Source organism: Octodon degus, unplaced genomic scaffold (genome assembly GCF_000260255.1).
Source record: "Octodon degus isolate 3935 unplaced genomic scaffold, OctDeg1.0 scaffold00058, whole genome shotgun sequence".
Classification (NCBI taxonomy): domain Eukaryota; kingdom Metazoa; phylum Chordata; class Mammalia; order Rodentia; family Octodontidae; genus Octodon; species Octodon degus.
The window spans coordinates 10,728,974-10,752,710 of record NW_004524634.1 but is presented as its reverse complement, the minus strand read 5'-3'; the positions used below and the strand labels follow the sequence as shown (position 1 = coordinate 10,752,710).

Sequence of the window (23,737 nt, the reverse complement as noted above, 5' to 3'; positions counted from 1 at the left end):
TTCTGATTTCTAGTTTTATTTTATTTTAATTCGATGAAATACTTCGTATGATTGCTAGCATTTTAAATTGATCCAGATATCTTTTATGTCCCAAAATGTGGAAAAGCCTGGCGAATATTTCATTTAAACTTTAGTGATGCTGCTTTTCAGGTCAATAATAATCTCCCTGATTTTCTGCTTGTTTGGTCTACCTAAGAGTGTTTAGGTACAGATGGTTGCTAACTTACTATGGCTCTGCTTAGGAATTTTTAACTTCATGATGTTCAAATACATGCAATCATTAGATGTACTACCTCGAAATTTAAATTTTACCCTTTTCTTGGTCTGCTATGTGATGCCCTGAGCAATGCTGAGCTGCACCAACACTCTGCGTTCCATCAGCCACAGATAGCAGCTGGGCAACTCTAATACGCTGGGGTTCTACGCTGCTGGGCTGTGACATTTGCATTTGACTTAAGAGATTATCAGCCTTCAGTATCTTCATCAAGGGACAGCTGCACTATAGGTCAAAGAACATCTATGAAACACATTTTTCTACCTAGAAGTTATTTCCTTGTGTGTTTAAAGGTGTCTTGAGAACATACTTGTCAAGTGTTTTCACGTCTTCTTCAAGAATCAACCTCTTTTATCTTTTTGGGATGATTGTCTAGGAGCCCACATAAAAATAATTCACTCTTGTAGCCCTGCACTTAATGGATATATTTAGACCATATAAAGAGAGAAAATAAAAGCATACAAATATAAAATAAACATGTTTATTATTGCTCTCTGGGACATCAGGAAGCCCAGCAGAGTCTGAAATGAGGGTGAGAGGAAGCAAAAGAGATGATCAGAAGAAAAGAGCACACTGAGGGGAAGGCAGCATGGTCTCTTTTGGGGGTAATCTTTCACATTCAGACTCTTCCTGGTGACAAGCAACACACAGTGTCAGCTGGGTGACTGCATACTCTAGGGCTTGAACTTGCAGATATAGGGTAACTCTGCATCACAGTCATAATCTCTCCACTTCAGAAATCCTGGCAACACAGGAAAGGCAAAGAAAATGGGTTTGGAGAATCTGGGGAACTCAATAAGAAGGCATCATAGAGCACAATACAGGCTTTAAAGCATCTTCCTCATCTTTTCCAGTGTCACAGACAAAGAGAAGGAGATGGAGATGGCAGAATAGAAGCTGCCAGTGAATTTCCTATTTCACCAGAATTCCCAGAAAATTAGGCTCAGGAACAGGCAAAAGAGATGGGGAAGACAGTAGAAGTTGCTCCTGTGTTTCTTACCAGAGGTTTGGGTCACACTCCCACAGTAACCACGGTCAGAGGCAGTGGAAGGATTTCTGTCCCAGTTGAAGAAATCCAGCACATCGGTGCTGCTCCAAACCCAGCCACCAGCATTGGGTTCTAGACCCTGCAGCGAGAGGCACAGGTGGGAGGAATGGTCATTCCATCTCTGGCTGCATGATCTGGTTTCTAGAACAACCACTCCCCTCCCTAGCCCAGCGGAATCTGGTGTGCTTCTGCTTGCCTTGCCAAGATCACTGTGAAAGACTTTCTCTCTGAATTGCTCTTTCCCATTCAAATATTCTAGTTATTGATCAGAAGGGCTTTGAGCACACTAAACTAGTATCTTGCTTGCTGAGTGTAATTGGTGACTTATGAGTGATTAGTCTGTAAAATTCAAAGTCATATCTGTTACATAATGCATTATATAATGAGTATATATGGAATTTAGTTTCATTTTAGGCTCTTGTTTGGTCTTTTGAACTTGTTTGAAACTCAAATTATTTCCAAAGCTTCCTGTGAGACAGATTACATTAATCTGAAGGCGAGGGATCACAGAGCTCAGTTGTTTAGTGGGCATCAAGGATTTGCCATGCCACCCGAAACCTGAGTTCCACCTCCCTGGCATTACTGCTGGGCCTTCCCAAGACAGTGGGCTCTGGCAACAGTGATACTTGACAGATAGCACAGAGGAGAAGATAGATTCACACCAGAGTGGAGTCATGGAGCCCAATCCAGATGTACGGGTAGGAGGTGCCACTGATCCTGACCAGCGAGGACATGAAGGCCGCCTCAGCCTCGCTGAGCACAGATGCAAGGTGTCCGGAGGGCCGCTTCTGGCAGGCCAGCTGCATGGGAAGAGAGTGGTAGGAAGCACGGGACCTCAGGGGGAAAGAGCAGGCAGAAATACACACATGGGGACCCTTTATGAAAACCCAGGGTCTTATTTCTTTCCCAAGAAACTTTGGGGAGCCCCTCTTACCATCCTTCCCTGTCATCCACAGCCCCGTATATAAGCACTCACCTCAGCAAAGGTCCAGGATTTGGGTGTCTTGAACAGGGCATAGCAGTAGGAGCCATAGGCCCTGGAGCCTTGGGGACAGCTGACACGTGGAGAGGACAGTTTTTCCCGGGCACCTTCACCTGCATGCGGGGATGAAAACAGGGTTGAGTAAAATGTCAGTAAGCTTGTGAAAAATCATAAGACCTGCCCTTGGATAGTAAGCATACAGCCCTACATTTTTAGTCCCTTTTCCCACATTCAGAGGGAACGCTTTATCTTACAGTTGACCTCCTATATGGGGAGCAACTGTGTTGCTTTTGAACTTCTCTCTCATCAGTTACTTCACATGCTCCCTACCACCCCACCTTGCCCTGACAGCATCTTTGGCCCTGCAATCCTTGTCCTTCTTTACTTTTATTACTGACCTTTTCATATTTTCTGTCTTCAACCCCAAAGTGGAATCAAGGGCCCTGACAAAGCCCATCTCATTCTGGGCTAGACCATTCTGCTGCCCTCAGCAGTGGGAACCACAGGGAAGGCAGAAGCAGGGGGATTTACAGGGAGTTTCATATGTGGAGGACATCACATCACCACAGCAAAAACACTGCCCCTTTCTTCCCTTTGTGGCTCTGACCCTCATAGGGAATCCCATGTCACAGCCACAGGAAACTCACCTTGGACCTGACATAAGAGAAGCAGGGAGGAAAACAGCACCCAGGACACACCTTTGAGAGATGAGGCAGGTAGCATGGTGTCTGTGGCCACCAAGATATTTGGTCTAGAAGGTGACAGGGTCAGAGAAGGGGCAGGCAGAGACAGCATCTCCCCCTTTCTTCTCCTGTTACAGCAGCACAGTGATCTTGATCTTACCCAGCCCCATGTATAATTTGAAAGGACTTTGGAAATCTGCACTTCCCACATTCCATGACAGCTCCCAGGACCGCTTCTGCTAAATCTTGGCTCCTGTGTTCTCTGACACAGGGGAATTTCCTCACCTGCCCCATTTCCTTCAGCTCCCACTTACCTTTCTTGCCTCTTGCAAGAATCTGATGATTGGTAGGGAAGCAAAGCCTGGGCTTTTATAGGGGATCTGTAGGAGGGGCCCTGACTGGAACTCATAAGCAGGGATCAGAGCTGGGCTTGGCATGGACTCCAGGAGATTTCCCACCATGGGGAGACTTTTCCTGCCAAAAGCTGGGAATCACCACAGCTGTTGCCTCTTTCCTGTTAACAGGTCAGCTCTGCTTCCAAAACAGGTGAAGTCTGAACTTTTTCCACACTCTCCCAGATACAATGTTCTGAGAAACTGCAGGGTGTACAAGCAGTCATGTGGCATTAACTGTGGAGTCCCAAAGTGGGAAAATACTGTGTCCTTGGATATTAAGGAAAATAAATATGGGAAGTGTGCTTTGGATAAGATTGGAAGAGCTGTCTTTTCCAGATGGTACCTATACCATTTAAAAACCTGCCCAATAACTTTGAAGGAAAATTATCAAATGAAAATTGTGTTGGTCAGAAATTGGAACTATTGGTGAGGAAAATGTATTTCTGGAAGGATGCAAGTGAATGTAATCCAAGGAAAGAGTAATTCTGGGAAGCTGCCTCTTCAGATTTGTTGTAAGAAGTGGGGCCAGAAGAGACTTTGTGAGTTAAAGCTCTAAATGAACACAAAGGAAGACAGAAATAGTAGGGATGACCAGAAGCAATGGTGAATGCTTAAATAAAAGTATTATTCCAGTAAAAGGCACATTGCCATTAATACCCCTTAAAATACTTGCTTCAAATGCACTTACCCCAATCATACTTGCCACTTTCAGGAGAGCTTCTGAAGTCTTTCATTAGTGTCTTCAAGAGGTGTGATAAAAGTACAGAGAATGCTGTTCTGAGTACCATCTAATGCAAAACGAGGGTTGGAAAAATACTACATTGCATCCTTACCCACCCTGCCCCCTCTCCCACCACGTGACTTATGAGTCTCCTCTAGAGTCAATGTGCCCATGAAAGGTCGAAGTTTAGAGTGGATTCAGGACATGGAGGCAGCTGCATTGGGCCATGACACACTTGACTGAGCATGTGCAGAAGTGATGAAGCAGTGAAGATGGTGAATATGCATTAGTAAGTCCTATCCCTTGAACTCATTGCTATGTTTGTGTGTATTTGTATCCCCAAAGCCTCATGCAGTTATGAGGCAGACTTCTACAGATGTGATTAACTCATGATCCCCTGGGATTATGGGTGTGAGTACTACACCTAGCCTGAGAGCAATTTAAGGAAGATAGACTTCCTCTCTCTAGCCATTGTTGCCACTACTCCTCCCATTTGTTCTTGCTCTTGGCCACTGCCATGAACTGCTGCCCTCTGCCATGTGCCATTCTGCCTTGGACCAGCTGAGTATGGACTGAAACCTCCAGTAATTGTGAGCTACATAAACCTTTCCTTCCTTCATTTTGGATGACAGGTATTTGTCTCAGAAATGAGAAAGAAGAGTAGTTGATACACCCATGTACTTCAATAATGTGCAAGATCAAATGGTAACCCTCCAACCTTAAATCCAGTGGATTTTATGAGGAAACCATGGAATGCATTGAGTTGCAGTTCACTGCTCCATGTAATACAAATTTACTTGAAAAAAAAAGGGTAGAAAGACATCCTTCAGTGTTTCGTAGATGAAAATTTTCTGAAGCATCTAAAAAAATGATCATAGATACCTGGTATACATTTTTAAAATTGTGTTTTAGTGTCTTATAGATATCAACAACAGCTTTATCAATAATTCTTTGGGATGCTGAGATGCTGATTTTTTTTTTTTTTTTAACCAGAAATCAAAGTCAGGACTTTGCATTTGCCACGCAGGGGTTTGTGCTGCCAAGCTATCTCCTCGGCACTTCCTGAATAGTTTTATGTGCATAAAAATGCTCTGAGGGAAAGGAGAAAAGAAACAAAGAAGTGAAAAATATGTACACATATACGCAGGGTAGTTTGGATGACTGGAGTGCTGATTTTTCCACTGGTCTGTTGATGCTTTATTTTTTTTATTTTGTTAATTTTTTTGTGGCACCGGTGATTGAACATAGGAACCTGTGCTTGTCAGGCAAGTGCTTGTTGTACTGAGCTATCTCCCTGCGCCCCACTGGTCTGTTGAAAGTAATACTTAATGCTTCATACTTTTTCTTCTTTTTAATCTTTTTGACCAAATTTGCATGGTTATATCTGGTGATCAGAAAAACCAATTGCAAGACTACCATATGCAACATACCAACTATTGTTCAATACTTATCATTTTGTTTAGTGAAATTCTGTACCACTTTCTATGCTTTTTTTACTTATTCTTTTCTCTTTAGAAAATAAAAAAAAGGTTCCCAGATGAAAATCATTAATTAATCTCTAGAACCCCTGATCAATATCAATCTCTAGGAAATATGTAAGATGAAAATAGGTTTTATGATTTACAGCAAAAGAATAAAACAGAAAAGTTCAGAGAGTGTAAAATCTTGTCAGACAAAAGACTCTTCTTTCTCAACAATGAGTTAAGAAAATAGCACTCAACATCTTAGAGAATTATGTGTGAAACCTACTGTGTGGTAGGTTTTTATTATTTTAAATCAGAAATATTTATTTTTATAATATCTCAAAATAATAAAAAATCAAATATTTCAAAAAATAAATTTATTTGTATAATATTTTAAATCAGAGGGGCTGGTGAGATGGCTCAGTGGTCTAAAGCACCTACTTAGAACAAGCTTAGCAAAGCACAGGGACTGCGGTTCAATTCCCCAGCACCACATGCCAGCCAGCCCCCCCCCCCCCGGTGGGCTGAGCTGGCCACACACACACACACACACACACACACACACACAAATAAATAAAATTTAAAAAAAAATCAGAAATATTTAATTTCTAATTTGAACAAATAAATAAGAAAATTTTAGATGTAAGATTATCTAGATAAATTGATCAGCTATGAAGATAACTGGTTACATCTGAGGGGCTCAATAAGATATTTAAATTACATAAAGCATACTTATCATTTAAAGATACATAAAAACTAAAATTTTTTGTCAGAATTTTTTCCATATACTCCAGTTTGTTAGTGTCCAAAAGAAGAGGATGTGAATGGAACAAGAGAAGCCATTGGGGATCTTTGTTACTCAATAATAAACACATAGAGAATGACAGTAATTTTCCTTCCAGGGTTGACTGAATTATTTTTATAATATTTTGGGAAAGGGTTATGAAGAAATTTCAAAAAAGTTCTAGATAATAAGGGAAAGAAATTTAAAGGCCAACCTTACTTAGAAACATAAAGTCAAAATTTCTGAGCAAAGTACTAAATATATCAAGTTCATTTATATGTATAACAAATTAAGAGGGAAAAAAAGTGTTAACCCTCAGAATGTAAATATGATTTCTTTTGAGAAATCATTAGTGTTAGTGTCACACCATATTTAAGGATAAAGATCCATACGACTATCCAAAAAAGTTCTTCAGTTGTATTACATTCTCATAAATGAGTGGCAAAAATGCTTAACAAAGACAGGGTAAGACTATCTTTTGCACTTGATGAAGAGGATGTAGCTGAGTGGCACAAGTACCTGCCTGGCAAGCACAAGGTCCTGAGTTCAATTCTCGGTAGCAAAAAGAAGAAAGAAGAAAGGAAAACTAAAACTTGATGAAGAAATCTATGAAAACTCAAAAATAAAGTACAAAACATTTATCTTAAACACAAGTATATACAAGTTTCCTTTTCTCATTAATTCCATCTAATAATACTATGCCACAGAAAGTACACTTTCTATAAAAGAAAAATCTAAACAAGAAAAAGAAATAAATGAATGTCATTATTTGTGTATGTCATCTCTATAAAAACATAGATTTTTCAAATTACTAGAATTAAAGACATAATTTAGTTATCAAAATTATTGTCAATATGTAAATTCTAATTGAATGCCAACCTTCTACTCAAGTTAAAAGAGGAATTATTAGAAAGGTCACTTCTGTAGGAAATATACATGTATTAAAATATAAAGTTAATCTCATTTAATGAATTTAATGAATAAACACCTCTTAACAATACAGAGATATCAAACGTGTTTACAGGATAAAGACAATATTTTGAAAGATTGCTTGTTTTAACTGTACAAAAATGAGCAGAGTTTTTCCTTTTAACTTAATGAACTAGTTAAAGACTTTATAAAGAAAAACAATCAAGGATATTCAACGTATTTGGAAAAAAACATACACACACGAAAGAATTTAGTTGGATCTAGGATTTAACCCCAAAGTGCATGGTTAAAGGCTTAACAAACTTTGATGTATATAAAAACATGGAGACCAACACCATGGTATACAGAAATTAAAATTAAGATGAGCCTTTACTGATTAGAAAGAAACCCTAAATAATTTGAATTAATTGATTAGTCAAGAATCAAGAAAAATATCTAGAATTGACTTATTTTGAAATTCTAAAACTTTAAAAAGTAAGAATAGAATAAAAAAAGTCTTGACTATGACGTAAGTATGGTTTTTAGATACAAAAATGCACAAGTTATAAAATAAAATATTGATAGATGTGAAGTTATTTTTTAGAAATGAATTTAAGGTGCTGTTCGTGAACTATGTTAGAGGCAAACTATGGGGCCATTGAAGACGGCAACGTGGAAGAAATGGAAGAGGAAGTATGGATTAAGAAGAGAAGAGGACAAAGAAATGTGGACAAAGATCCTGTGAAGGAAGATGTAGAAAACGCTAAGAGCTGAGGCTGCCCTCCAGCTGAGAAGCTGTCAACAAATCCCCCCAAACTGACAAAATAGATGAACACTATCATTGATACTGTGATCGACTACAAAGATAGTTCAGGGCAGGAGCTCAGCGAGGTCTTCATTTAGTTACCTTTCAGGAAAGAGTTACCAAAATATTATGAATTAATTAGGAAGCCAGTGGATTTCAAAAATTTCATAAGTACTGAAGCCTGGATGATCTGGAGAAAGATGTCATGCTTCTATGTCACAATGCTCAGACGTTCAACTTAGAGGGATCCCAGATCTGCAAAGACTCCGTCATCTTACAGTCAGCATTTAAGAGTGTGAGGCAGCAAACTGCCAAAGAGGAAGAAAGTGAGGAGGAAAACAATGAGGAAGAGGAAGAGGAAGATGAAGAGGAGTCTGAGTCTGAGGCAAAATCTATTAAGGTGAAAATCAAACTCAGTAAGAGAGGTGAGAAAGGACGGGACAAAGGAAAAGGCAAGAAATGGCCAATGGAGAGAAAACAAAGCCAACGGTGAGTGACTGACAGCTACAAAGAGCAGGATGCACAGGATGAGTCAGAAGCAAGTGGGACTGATGGTGAGTGGTCCCCTGGAGCTGAATGCTTTTCCTCCCCCTCCCATTTCTACCCAGTGGCTTCATGTGTCCCGTGGGGTTCTTTCTGTGTCATCTTATAAACTAACTTTAAAATAGTGCCAAACAAACATATGATATCATAGTGTCAAAAACACAAAGTTTGCAACATATTGTGACCAAATGGGCCTCAAAGATTCAAAGAGTAAAAAAAATAAAAGGTTTTGATGGAAAATGTGGGTGGATAGTATATTTCTATGGGTGGGTCTAATTTGGTAAAGGTTTGTGCCTGGTTTTGTCACCTGTTTGGATGAGATTTTTGTCTTTTGTAGCACTGACAACCAAGAGAAGTCATTAAACACCACTAGTTATTTTATTTTTTATCGGGCAATTTTCGAGATTTTTATTTGTTTGGTTTTTTTTTTTTTTATACTGTGGTACATATAAGCAACTTCAATAGGTGATAAATGTACAGTAGTTAGATTTCACCTACATATATATTTTTCCACTTCATGCTCTAGGATCTGAAAAATGCTTTTTAAATTATATAAGATTTGTGTTTACTATAAACATTGCTTAATTTTTTTTGCTCTTGGTTTTAAAAATCTTTTGTTGAAAATGCTATTGAATATTGAGATCTATATAGTGTACTATATGGCTTCTTTTGTCCACTTGATTTCCTGTGTCACTCATGTGTATTGTCTGCATCTCCCTAAATTGTACTTAACCTTTGCTTTCTTTGCACAGAGTCTTTGGTTGCAAGTCATAAGCCTGAGGCAAATAAAATTCCAGTGATTTCCAAAAAAAGAAAAAAAACACACACTACATCATTGATCACTTTCCTCTTTGGGAAGCAGAAGACCCAATACTATTATGGACTACTGGACTCTTTTAGAATATTTTGCTGAATTAACACATCTATAATATTCAAATGATGGAACTAAACAAAAAAGGGGATACAGATGAATGTCCATTTTGTATCTGTGTATTCAAAATGGTTAGGATAGATACATAGTTACATTCTCTTAATGAATAGAGGGATTTGTTCTAATAGTGTTTGTAAATAGGATATCATGTCTGCATCTTGTACAGCAAATAACCACTAGGAAGAACGTATGCAATGTGTTAATTATTGAAACTGCCCTACAAATTTGGTTTGAAACTCTCTCATTGCTAGTTGTTTCTCAATAAAATTATGGAAAAAAATAAATAAAAATAAAAAAGAAATGAATTTAAAAATAAGTGTGTATACCACAAATGAAAAAAAATGCTTTTGTGAAAATAACAGATAAAAGAATTATTACCTAGAGCTGATTACTTGAACCTAATCTTATTTTCTTTAAAAAATGAGTTTTTACATTTTAAGTTTTGAGTCCTAATTTTAGAAACCTTGACCTATGTTTCTCCATTTTCCAGTGAAATGCTGGCCCAAAAAAGTCTCAGAGGTACCACCAATGGCTTTTCTGTTGTTGCTTGAAATGCTGGAACATATCCAGCATTATAGCTCTAAAATCAAGAAGAAAATAAAGAATATATTTTTATAAATGAACAAAAATATGAGAATATGTTTTTTTAAAGAGGCAACACACTAATCAACCAATCAACCTCAGTAGTCAGTCAGTAAATTAAATAAAAAAGCATACCTTCACAACTATAAGACTGGGAAGGAAGAAAGAAAGCATTTAACTGTCCAAAGTTTTTATGAAGTTTTAGATCAGTGAATCCTCCATACTGCTGTTCGTAGAGGTACAAATTAGTGCTACTGTCCTCAGGAAAATTGACATTTTCTTATCTGCCAATAGGACTATGTTGTACAGATTGAGAAAACTAAAATTTTAATCTTCTTTTCTTCTTTCATTAATTATATCAAGAAACAAATAGCAATGAGACCATTTCAAAACCAATTACCAATAATTAATACATGGCATATTGTGGTCTTCATAGTGGTTACTCATAGTACAAGATGCAGGCATGATATCCTCTCCAAACACTGTTAGTACAAATCTTTCTTCTCATTGAATTAAAAGAAAATAGCTGTATATCTATCCTATTTTGTATATACAGATACAAAATGGTGCTTCATTTTTGCCCCCTTTTTTTGTTTAGTTTTGTCGGAGAAGGGTATTCCATTGCCATTCAAACATTGTAGGTGCATGAATTCAGCAAAATAATCCAATATAGTCAGTAGTCCATAATAGTAGTTGATTATCCCAAGGCCTGGCAATATCAGAAGTTGTTGACTTCAACCTAATCTTATTTTCTTTAAAAAATGAGTTTTGACATTTTAAGTTTTGAATCATGATTTTAGAAAACTTGACCTATGTTTCTCCATTTTCCAATGAAATGTTGGCCCAAAAAAATCTCTGAGGAAACAACAGTGGTTTTCTTTTTTTTTTTTTTTTTTTTTTTTTTTTTTTTTTTTGGTGGAACCGGGGATTGAACTCAGGTCCTTGAGCTTGCTAGGGAAGTGCTTATTCCACTGAGCCATCTCCCCGGTCCCTAAACAGTGGTTTTTCTATTGTTGCTTGAAATGCTGGAATATCCCCAGAGACTACAATTAGAACACTACAGTTTCTATAAAATTCCTTGTTTCTACTGAAGACAATGCAGATACTTATAATCTCAGCTAGTAGGAAGGTTGAGGCAAGATGATAATAAGTGTTAGGTTTTTTGGCACGGTAGAGAGACAGGAAAAATGTAAGAGGCCTTTATTGTGAGCAAGGGGAAGACCACAGGAAAAGAAAGACATGAAGTTTATGAGGGCCTGCCTAGGGGAGCAAAGGCTATACAGGTCCAGAATGGAGGTGGGGCTTAGCGGGACAGTCTGCATGACGTGGCAGATAGTGATTGGGTCGTGATTGGTGAGAGGTAGGAACAAGGAAACAGGATATTGTGAAAAGGAAGTAGGAAGTTGTAATTTGACAAGGGAGGAGGAAGGCAGAGCATGGCATATGGCTTCCAGTGGTCTATGCTGTATGGCTCACATCCTGCATGACTTAGCAGAATTTTTTATTACGACAAGACTGGGCAACTTAGCCCAGAAGATCCCCCTGGAGAAAATAATTACTGCCTTCATATTAAAATCTCCATCTTAGGGAAAAAGTTTTTCTTACTATATCAGAGAAAACATTTATAAACACACTCTTTTAAAAAAGTAAAGTATTAAAACACCAGTCTGGCCATGGACCCATTATAGACAAATTTTATTCTATTATTTTTTGTTGACAATTAGAGATAACTTAATTCTAAAAAGGAGGCATACACCTACTGTGCTGCCTTATATTTTCATAAACAAAATTATTTAAATAATAATCACTTAGTTTTTTACATTAAATAACTTTATTCAAAGGTTTATTATTTGTTAAGCTTTCAAGCTCATTTCCTGTTAGGATTTCCAAGAAAGAGTATTCTATAGACAGGATTTAGCACGATATCTACTATACATACATTTGAGCTAAATCAAGGAGCATTAAGGGAATCAATGTCTGTGTTCTATGAACAAGAGTATTCTGATGGTCAGTCTTTAGACACAAATTTACTAAAAAGAGAAAAGATGAGGAGACAAGACCAAGAAAAGAAAAATAAGCTCATCTGAGGTCTTTTCAAATATCTGATGCCACATATTAGCTTGAGTTTCATAGCCTGAGATGAGACAACAGAAAAAGATGGAAATTTTTATTTTTCAGTACTACGAAGCCAAACCAGGTCACACTACCACTAAGCTATAAACCTAGCCTTGAGTGGTTTGGATCTAAACTGTCCCCCAAACCCTCATATATGTAGAGGTGGGGCTCATGGGTGGTATCAAGACCTTCAGAATACTACACTTATCAGTGTCCTCTTGTACTGTTGGCAGCTGGGGCCTGGTTGGCAGTGGGATAGGGCTGGTGTGACCCAGAAGGCTGAATTCTTGCTTGGGAATCTCCTTTGCTTCTTGGCACTCATGCCTGGAACAGGTTTTCTGAGCCATGTTTTTCTATTGTGCCGTTAGTGCCCTGGATCCGGCTGGTCATGGACTCATACCATGGCAAAAATAACCCTGTCATCCTTTAACTTGAGGGTGTTTGGTATTCTGTCCCAACAGTGAGGAGGCTGACTGGTGCTTAACACCTTTTCATTCACTAATTAATTTTATTTCTGAGACAAAATATTGCTAAATTGCCCAGTCTTGCCTAGAACTTGTTAGGCTCTTGCCTCAGCCTTCCTACTAGCTGAGATTACAAGGATCTGTATTGCCCTCAGTGGAAACAAGGAATGTTATAGAAATTGTGGCATCCCCAGCTTTATTTTTGTTCTATACTAACTTTTTCCTCTTTTCTTTGTTTTATACATCAATCTTTGTTGCTTATGGAAGCTTGAAGAGAGGAATGAAGTGCCTTTATAGACTGGGTGTGGTGGTGCATGCCTGTAGTCCCAGCATTTGTGAGGCTGAGGCAAGAGGATCACCATTAGTTTGAGGCCTGCCTAGGTTATACAGCAAGTTCAAGGCCAGCCTGCTCTACATAGTGAAACTCTGTCTCAAAAAAAAAGAAAAAAAAAAATCCATTAATAATTCCAGGAAGACCACAAGCTAGGACAGGAGCTAAATGGAGACACCAGTCTCAGAATGAGACAAGGAAGAAAAAGAAACCAGAAAAACAAATCTAAGCTGTGGGAATAAAGGGAATGTTGTGTCTCAAAACTGAGACTGACTCAGGAAAAATGTTGCCCAACATGGTCCAGCAGTCCATCTCCACAGGAGCAGAACACTCCTACGACTCATTCAAGTGGGTGATGTCCTCTAAGGATGTAGGAGGAAAAGCCAGCTCCAGCCTTCAAGAGATACTTGGAATTGGTTGACCTGAATACTGCAGAAAAGTCATGTGGGTGGGACAGAGAGAAACAGGAAGTTGAGATTCCCGATAAGATTTCTAGTTGAGAACTTTACTCAGAGAGTATGGATGCTTTGAGGTTGTGGTTCTCTTTACTACTCATAATGTCCCTTGGGTCTTTATGTATCCATTCTCACACACATTTGCCCCACACCAACAGTGAGCTAGGAGAAAACACAGTGATCAAGGTGATGGACTCTACAATTAGATCATGTCATGTGGTGGAAATCAAATAAGACGAGGCATTGACATCACTTGTCATGATGCTAGCAAATATGATTGCACAGTAAACAGCAGCTAATAGTATTACCTTGAGTACCTTGTAATGCCATAGTAGATGGCTAGTTATTTTCAATAGAAAGACAGTCATGAGAGCTTAGAAAGACTGAGGGAAAGAACAGGATGCAGGCTATGAAAAGTCCCTTCTCGGAGGCGTTTGTGCAGCTTATCTATGGGTGGCAGTCAACTTGACTTGTTCTTCATCCCTTCTTGGGGACATTGATTAATCAGTGCTTGTGAAACTTTCCTCATTCTGTGTATCTACTTAAATGCATATATATATATAAATATATATATATATATATATATATATTTTTTTTTTAAATGGTATGTGATTTAGAAAAGTCCCTTACTCATAAATTCAGTATTTTTCAAAGAGCTACCAGACCAGTTTGTATAAAGACTATACAATTATAACTACCATTTATTCCATTATAAATTTTGTGTCAGACATTATTGGACGAACTCTACACAAGTTGCTGTGTACAATGTCCAGAGGGTCATCATGTATGCATAATCTCATTTTCTAATACAGGTAATAAAAATTTGAAGAAGCTGACGTACTTGGCCATAGTTTCACAGAAATCACACCAGGTACCAAATCAATGTTCTTCACTGCTCCTTCTGGAAGGAAAAGGGTGGAAAATAAAGAAATACTGTACTAGAGTTGGCTGCAAAACCATTTACTTCTACATCATGAGAAAGGAAATGTTTTTCCAAAGACATTCAATTTACCGCTGGGAAGGAACTGACATTTAGAAGACCTAAACCCAGAAAACCAGATTTCTGTTGTACATGAAGGCAACTGAAAACACCAGGGACATTCTATGACCAATAGCCATGTGTGCTAATTTGCAAAGTTTCATTAACCTAACGGATGCTAAGAAAAACTTTGTGTTCAGCAGAGTTATTAGATTTTTTTCATTTATACAAAATAAAATACTACCAATTCTTTGTTTCAAGAAAGGAATTGATATTGTTCCTCCCTCTCTGTAAGTTTCCTAAATGCTGCAAACCCCAAAATTCTCTTTAGTTTAGACAATTGTCTAAAGCTCAGAACTGCCTGTGAGTTCTTTGTATCTTTGAAATTACCCTGTATGTTAGGCAGGACAGGTGTTAATTAATTATGTATTATAAAGAACAGATTTAGAAATAAAAAGTGTTCCTGATTTATACCGGGTCACACTGCATGTCAGTGTCCTTGTCAGATGAGAACATTTTTTCCCCTTGAGTTCTTCTTTTTAATGCCAGGCTACACACCACTTCATTTTAGCTGACATTTTACAGACATTGAGCAGCAATGAGTTAAATTCTGAAAAGAGCTAATTAATTGCTCTGTGACTTGGAAGGTTTTTGAAATATTTCACCCTCGTTGATCGATTCATTAATTCTGGAAGATCGTATTTGCTTTCTGCTGATGGAATTTTCAGCAAGTGATTGGCCACCTTTGCTAAGCATCACATAAAGTTAAAGGTCATTTGATACAAAGGTATTTACTCCATGGAAGATTGGTCTAGTCCATTTGTGAGAACAAATACAATCTTCACTAAGTTGTTATAGTTGAGTCTTGAGACTTGGGAAGGTATTGTGTATGAAATTCAGTGCTTATGGATGTGAACAAAGGTTCAGAACGGTGGTTCTGTTTTTGCAAATGTCAACAAGTATTTTGAAAGGTTTTTATAGATACCATCTTTTTCCACAGTCTTACCACTCTTATAAATAATCATGTTTGCAGTATATTCTGAGCTATCTTTCAGGATTAAGGAGATAAGAAAACCAGCATACCTAAAAGGCACAGAGAAAACTTATTAAGAGGGAGGCTGAGTTCCAGTCTCTTGACAGTAAATCAAGTGAGTGGATACACTCCCAACTCCATGAGACATAGCTGTCTTCATCCAAGGTGGTAGATTGACCTTGAAACCAGCAGTAGTTCGAGACCTAGGAACTGGTATTCACCTACAAGCCTATCATATAATACAAAGCAACAGCAGCAGTCTTAGGAAAGGCAGTGTTGCAAAGGATAGATTTTCCAAAGCTAAACTACTGCCCTGAAAAATACTTCTGCAAATCCTGAAAGGAAAGCGGAAATTCATTAATTCTGAACAGACCAACTATATTGGAAAAATAACAGTCTCAAGGGTGTGATAACCCCAGTGGTGCACTCTAACTAGGATTCATGCTGTCCAGTTCCAATGTATGATGAGAAAATTTACTAAGAACAGTGATGTAACAAACATTCTGCAAGACTAAGGTATAACTATGTAAAGTACTGGGATGATATTAACATGAGTCTTTTCACAGTAATTTACACCTCAAATTTCGTTTCATTTTTACACAGTTACTTGAGTTTGAAGTCTTATCCTTTTTAACAATATATGTTTCATATTTTTTCCTAAACAACTCATAGTATATTTAAGGTTGGCAAAAGAACTGAAATTGACTTTAAGCATCTTCCAACCAATTTTCCTTTTGTGAAATCTTAAATAGTCCTCATAATGATGAGATTTATATTTTCCTATAAGAAAAACAGGTGGGCAGCACCCATTGTTCTAAAGGAAATAGTGGTAGGCCCTTGAGTCCTTGTTACTTGGCCTTCTATGGCTCAGCGTCTCTTCGAGAAATGTCAAGAATTTAATCTAATACACACACACACACACACACACACACACACACACACCCCAGTCAAATAGCTCAGCGGATTAAAGATCCTGCAAGCAGGGGCCAGGGTTCAATCCCTGGGCCTGCCATGCTGGCCCAACCTCCACCACCGGGTTGCGCTTAGAAGGCAATTGAGACTGGGCTTGGTGGCACACGCCTGTAATCCCAGCTCTTAGGAGGCTGTAAACAGGCAGATCACTACATAGCCTGATCTAGTACTGAGACCCTGAACACCCTGTAGACCCTTCCCTATTACTCCACCAGGTGGCTCATGACACTAAACTTGAAGAGCACACCGAAGAAAACACTTCTCATGTCTGCTGAGACCACTCCAGTTCAGCATTACTAATGGGAACTAAAGTGTGGCCAGGGACACTGCTTTCAAATAGAGAAGCAGCTGGAAAAGCTTTCAGTGTTTGAATTATTCACCACAACACGCTTACCTTGGTGTTCTTGGCTTCAGCCTAAAGCAAAAGCAGAAAACCTCGAATCAGTGATTACAACCATTAATCATCCCCTCCCCACCATAAGCAGTGTCTCAGTGGTACTTTCTAAGGTTGGTTTTCATCTTGTCCTAGGGAGATAGCTGGGGTAATTTAAGCAGCCTTGTCCTTCTGGCCATACACATTATATATGCTTTAAATAATATTAAAATCTTTTGAGATTTTGTACCACTGTTTTTATTTTTTTTCTTTAAAATAAAAACAAGTGATGTAAAAAATAAAATAATAAAAAAATATTAAAATCTTTTTTTTTTTAAGACTAGGCATGGTGGTGCATACCTGTAATCCTAGCTCTTGGGAGGCTATAAACGGGTGGATCACTATAAATCTGATCTGGTAGTGAAACCCTGAACACCCTGTAGACCCTTCCCTAAAATAAAAATAAAATAAAATTCTTTTTAAAAAAACCTTGTATGTATGTATGTATATATGTATGTATTTGGTACAGGGCCTCACTACATAGCTTGGACTCATATTGATCCTCCTGTCTCAGCCTCCCCAGCAATGGGATTACAGGAGTGCACCACCACACCCAGTTTCGGTGGAAGGCTTTGTGCCCTGGGCCACCATGGCATGTGGTACCAGAATTTGAACCTGGATCCTTAAACTTGCCAGGCAGGCACTTAAACTCCTGAGCTTTCTCCCCAGCCCTTAAAATCTTTTCTTTTGTTCTAGAAATGCAGTAGCGCAGCAAGCACAGTGGGCATGGACAGCTGTCTATACAGTGCCCACCACACTTACCCTGTCAGCAAATGATCTACAGAGAAATGATACCATTGTATAGAGAAGCAACCTGATCCATTCCAGGTTCTGTCCTCATTGCAGGTTTGAAAGAGGCTGAGTTCAAATGTCGGCTCTGACAGTTTCTGATTCTGGGAGAGAAAGCACGAATTGAACTTCTCTGCACCGGTTACAAGCAGGAATGAAATGGAGGCAATGTTTTAGGATTCTTTTAATAACCTAAGAAGCCCTCCTGGTGTAGCATGAGGGAGAAGAGGTTAGAGCAGGGTCCTGGGACCCAGTCAGCCCAAGCTTCATGTCTTAACTCACTTCTATTGACTGTGGGTCTGAGTTCTGTGTATCTCAATCTCAGTTTGTCATATTTTTGTCTTTCAACATACGATATTGATGTTATCTATCATCGAGGCTACTTCTCAGGATAAGCAAGTGTTTGCTACTAGCTAGCAAATATTGATCTATGACCTATCTTCTGAATTTCTTCACCTACTCTTCCTTCCCATAATCATTTACCTGTAAGCGTTTGGTGCTTGTGTTGCACCGTGAAGACCCACACCATCTGAGCCACTCTGTAGCCAGCCTGTTCTGGTCTAGCAATAGTCCCCAACCACTGCCACAGGCCAGCCTGTCCTTCTCCAGCTGAAATCTGCTTGCAGGACTGTTTCATTTACTCTGTGAGTAGAATGAATGTGCTGATTTTTTACCTAGCACTATAGACCCCTCTTTTCTTTTTAAGTCAAAAATCATAAAATCTTTCTAAGAGCTAGTGAGAGAAAAAAACTAGAAAAATAGAAAGATTTCTGGGCCAACTTTCTTTGAACATAAAGAACATGGCAAAAAAAAAAAAAAAAAAAGAACATGGCAGAGGGTAGCCATTCCATATGCTAGGGAAGTTTATTTTTATTATTATTCTTGTATGTTTATGTACATATGCATGTGGAAACTTGGGGGTGTGGGTGTGTATGTGTATTTGGTCACCTGTTGTTGAAGTTCACACCAAAAACCCAAAGCCTCATGTGTTCAGAGGTGGGCTTTTAGAAGGGGATTAAATTATAAGTATGCTGCACTTATCCGTGAATTAGCCTAATGATGAATCCATAGCTAAACACACCATTAAGAGGGGCTGGGTTGAAAAGGTGGGATGCGGGTGTGTGACCTGAAAGGGTGTGTTCACCTCTGCTCCGTGGCCACCTTGGTATGGGCAGCCTTCCTCCAATCAGGTCTTTCTATCCCTTCATTTCTGTCTTGAAGCCAGCCAACCAGAAACTATAAGTAGAAGCCAAAATAAACCTTCCTTCTCTAAGCTGTGGGTGTCGGGTATAGTGTCCCATCAACAATGAAGACCCACCATGGCTTGTGGTTGGATGCTCACCTACCCGCAAAGCCTACTGCAGTCTTGGTGGACTTTTTCCGAGGTGCCTATCTAGATTATGTGATTGATTCATGGTGCAATGCTGGGATGAAGAGGGCGTGCTTGCTAACTAGGTCCACTGGTTGGTTTGGCACCACCCTACCACTAATAGCCTAGATAGAAAAAAGGGCAGAAATACACTGCTAAGGCCTCTTGGCGCTTTGCCACCTTTTGGCCACCATGATCTATTCTCCTCTGCCATGTCACACTGCCTTGGATCCAGTTGATTATAGACTGAAATGTCCACACACTGTGAGCTAAGTACACCTCACCTCCCTTAACTTTGGGCACCAAGTATTTTATCTCAGCAAAGAGAAAAATAACAGAGACAGACACTGTGTAAAGGACTGTTGTCTACGAACATGCAAAACGAGTCACATAAAAGATCAACACGACAGCAGAGACCAGGAGATAACTCAACACTTAGTTACCTGACAATATATCACATCCACTGGATGTTTTGTTGGTGGATCTGGGGATACTGGGGGACATATATACATATAACCAGATTTTCTCTGATTGTCCCCTTAATGAATTCCTGAGGATTAAAAATTAGAATTTTATTGACAATTTTTACCATACTGCTAAGGCTGGACATGTCATTTCTCTTCCCTAAGATTTCTACAAAATTTCCTCTCTTTCCACCTCAAAATTTCTCACCTAACCTGCAAGACTATGTGATAGGGATTGTGGGCAGTTCTTTCTGCATTCTGTCTCCATTTCTGATAGGTCTCCGCTTACTCTCCAAAAAGGCACCAGCACTCATGCTAGTCTGCATAGGAGCTAGGTCACCACACCCTCTCACACAGGAGCCCAGTGGCGTTCAGCCGCGAACCACGAAAGGGTGTGTATTAGGCTGAACGCAGAAGGCGGGTCTTCCCTCTTCATGTGACCCAGCTAGAGGAGGACCGAAGCAGTGCTGAGGTCTCAGAAGGCTTTGTCATCCATCCATCGGAGCCCACCGTTCAGGTGCACTTTCACTGAACTCCTCTTACTATTTAGCCTTACACCTGATCTTTCTGCCTTTCTTGTGGGAAAGAAATAGATTCAAGTGATGAGGCAGAAAGATGCTTTGAGTAAAAGTCACCACCCTGTACTCAGGGTTACTTTTCTTCTCTCACCATCCAGACATTTTACCAACTTGGCTTCCTGTCTGATTATTAATTGATGAGTTCTCTGTCAAGTGAACAGATGGTGTCTTTCTGCTGACAATAGAGTTTGGGTGGGCTAGAGTGGTCCCATGTGAGTGTTGAGATGCGCTTAAATTCAAGGAACAGACAGATGTTAGGCCCATTCTGGAGCTTATTTATTTTTTTCCCCCAGTATTGGGGATTGAACTCAGCAGCCTATGCTTGCCAGGCAAGCACTTATTCTATTGATCTATCTCCCCAGCCCCCATTGCAGAACTTTGACGGGTGAAGTTATGATTTTTTTTATGTATTTAGTACAGGATTTGCAGGGTCTCACTACACAGATAGGACTCCTAGTGATCCTACTGTTTTCAGACTCCCAAGTGCTGGGATTGCAGGCTCGCTCCACTATGTCCAGTCTCATTCACCATCTCAGTGCACCCCAGGGTCAAGGCCAGTACGGCACACCCGGGAAAGTTATGATTAGGCAGAGTGCAGTGGCCAGCATTTGATTCCCAGCTTGCCATGCTGGCCCTGTCCCTGGGATGCACTGAGATGGTCATTGTGCCTGGGTGTGGTGGCGCATGCCTGTAATCCCAGCTCTTGGAGGATGAAAACAGAATCATTGCTAGTCTGATCTATGTAATGAGACCTTTTGGACCCTGTACCAAATACAAAAAGAAAAAAAAAAAAAAACAGAATAACTTTTGTGTACACAAAACTTTGATAGATGACAGGCATTTTTCTCTTCCGTAGACGTATAGCTTTGAGTCTGGAGGAGACAAAGCCAAAGAAACAAGTCAAATAATCACAACAGGATAATTATGAAAAAGATGAGTTAGAACTTTTTGTAGGTCTATTAGCAAATATCTCTTAAATGTGAGGTTTAATCTCTTTTATCTTTTATGTCCATTGTATATTGTCTCAAACAAACGAGCCTTCTATATTTTATCAACTCTGTTATTACTTGGGGCACATGGATTACCGGGCATAGGGAAAACAGCATTTTCCCATTTGTAAGTGGGCCACTGGATGGATAACTATTGACAAATCTGTATAAGCAATCTATTGAAAGTTTAACAGGATTTTTTTTTTTATATTGGCAGTTAACATGGGTTTTTTTAGACTGAGAGGGAAGACACATGACCGCCTCAATCTGAAACTTCCTCTGACTATATCATAAACACTTGTTTTCTTCTTTAGCAGCTGTGGACATTTACCTTTCCCTTCATGGCAGTTCAGGTTACTTCTTCAGAGGGGGAATATTGCAGGCAGCCCAGTTAGATAGAAATATTATAGGCAGTCAGGCAGGGCCAGGCCCTTGAAGGAGACAGCACAGAAGATGAGATGCCTTACAACTGTGCGAGGGGCGGATGCTCCTGCTGTGAACCAGACCTAAAGTCCTAAAGGCCAAACAAATGCTAAACAAGTAGCACCTGGGATTGATATTCTGAATAGGTATCAATCACCTGGAAAGACCCAAGTGAGTCACTAGCCCAACCCCCAACAGAAAGAGACCCTATCCCGCGTTCCAACCCCCAACAGGAAAAGACCCTGTCCCATATGTAATCCCATTGGTTGACCATAGTTTTGTCCCACCTCCTGCCCACCTGAGCGAGTTCCCATTCTCTCCACCTTTGCCCCACATGTTTTACACTATAAAAGTCCCTGGAAGAGACAGCTTCCCGGGGAACTACCCGCTCGGCCCCCCTCCTGTCCCTCTGTCGGGACAGGAGCTTTCTTTCTCTCAATAAATATATTAAAAAAAAAAAAAAAAAAAAAAAAAAAAAAAAAAAAAAAAAAAAAAAACAACTTTGATAGAGACCTGAGCCAGACAGGAATTGAGATGCAAGGAGTGCTGATGGAGCTGAGGTGGGTTATTAGGGGTGGAAAATAGAAGCAAGTGAAATGCTGTTGACAAATAACCAACAAGATGGTACTAACGGTAATTAGCATTGACAAAATATTTCACCAGTTTTTGTTTAACAATTGGTTCCCAGGTAAGTGTCAGTAACCAGATGACTGATAGATTGGAGTCCCATGGAGAAGACAAGTCCTGCCCAAGAGGAATCGCCTGGTGAGATAAAATGACAAGTTGCACCCTAACAACACTAACGCGGGCACATGGGCGCCTCCAAGACAGATTGTGGCCATGGTAAGTGGAGGTGAATTTGAATAGGGATAGTGTAGCTTAAGACTGGTTTTCTTTAACAGCTCCAAAAGGAATTGTGAGGCTGATTCCAGGGAGCCAGGCCAGCTTTAGACGGTGACAGTGGAGTCATAGATCGGAGGTCATCTCTGAATCTATCAGCGTGGAGTAAGAATTAAAGAAATCAGATGCAAAGAGAGATGCAGGCACGACCTCTAGGCAGAGCAAGGCACAGGCACAGGCTTCCATCTCACCCGCATGAGGAGCAAGGCTTCTGTACGTCTCCCCAGCTCATGCTATGTTTTCTATACTATCACCCTTTCATGTCTCTCCCAGGATGTCTGAACTCTTCAAGGGCAGCGCCTGTGTGCTTGTCTTTTAATATGCTGCAGTGCCTAGCACAGGACTGGATACAGAAAACTCCAAAGTGAGGAGGAACTGCATCCTACTAAAGCCTTCACCCCTGTAATTTTCTCTAGATCCAACTCTCTGTGACATGTAAAGTCATATAAATAAAAATAAAGGTGGAGGCATTGATTACTCTGCTAGTTTGTAAAGAAAATTTCTTACTACTAAAAGCATCAGACACACAATTATGAGAAAAAGAAAGAATGTTTCCCTGCTCTAAAAAATGGAAATTTACAAAGATAATTTCAAGGTAAACTGTCGTTAAAATTCCTGTAGCAAAAAAATGGGAAATCGGTCCCAGTCCCTCGCTATCACCAGTCCCTCGCTATCAGTTGTTTAATGTCAGGCTGCGTTTGTTGGCACACTGGTTGGCCTGTGAAATTGCACTTACACACTAAATAATTTCTAGCACAGCTGTCTTGATGGAGCTTTGTTATCAGGGATGCTTGTTTATCAGCCTGGAATGTAGCTTTTATCTTCAGCGTTTGGGACTCAATTATCCTGGAGCAAAAAGGGACATCTCTGCAGAAACGAAGGGGGTAAGTTCATTAGCAGTGGCTGTAGTAGCCACTTTGTCTTTGCTAAGACAAAAAAAAATGCTCTGAAAAATTGAGCGCTAAGGAGAAGAGGTTTATTTTAGCTCAAAGTTTCAGAGGTCTTATTCGGTGCCTAGTCAGCCAATTGTAAGACAGAAGAAATGATGGATGAAGAAGGGCTTGGAAGATGAAAGCAACTCACATCAGGATTTTCAGGAAACAGAAGGGAGGTACTGGGGAGAAGAACCTAGCCTCCCAAGTCGTACTGCGGCGCCCCATCTCCATCCAGGCCCCACCTCCTAACAGCACATATGGCTACTGAGCTCACCAATGGATGCATCACTGATAAGTATATTACCTCCCAGACCCAAGCATATCTCAAGCGAATTAACTTGCAGAGGATTTCTGTAGATATAAATCACAACATGGTGAGAGAAAAAGA

General features: G+C 39.6%; 1 protein-coding gene and 1 pseudogene across 1 annotated transcript; one reads left to right on the top strand and one right to left on the bottom strand.

Moving 5' to 3' along the window:
* Positions 1 to 948: 948 nt before the first annotated feature.
* On the bottom strand, positions 949 to 3,027 carry LOC101579569 (regenerating islet-derived protein 3-gamma). The gene is made up of 5 exons (XM_004634178.1): positions 2,952 to 3,027; positions 2,299 to 2,417; positions 1,985 to 2,122; positions 1,275 to 1,401; positions 949 to 1,016 (listed from the first exon to the last, which is right to left on the bottom strand). The coding sequence occupies exons 1-5, from the start codon at positions 3,025 to 3,027 to the stop codon at positions 949 to 951; spliced, it is 528 nt and encodes a 175-aa protein (XP_004634235.1).
* A 4,892-nt stretch (positions 3,028 to 7,919) lies between these two features.
* LOC105742537 lies at positions 7,920 to 12,665 on the top strand (annotated as a pseudogene).
* Positions 12,666 to 23,737: the final 11,072 nt, after the last annotated feature.

What these genes read in the sequence shown, in the direction of transcription:
- LOC101579569 (XM_004634178.1), bottom strand. Translation starts at nt 3,027, where the DNA reads ATGCTACCTGCCTCATCTCTCAAAGGTGTGTCCTGGGTGCTGTTTTCC. An exon ending in AATCCTGGACCTTTGCTGAG is followed by an intron (nt 2,123 to 2,298) that starts GTGAGTGCTTAT and finishes CTTCCCATGCAG; the next exon opens with CTGGCCTGCCAGAAGCGGCC. An exon ending in GAGTGTGACCCAAACCTCTG is followed by an intron (nt 1,017 to 1,274) that starts GTAAGAAACACA and finishes CTGTGTTGCCAG; the next exon opens with GATTTCTGAAGTGGAGAGAT.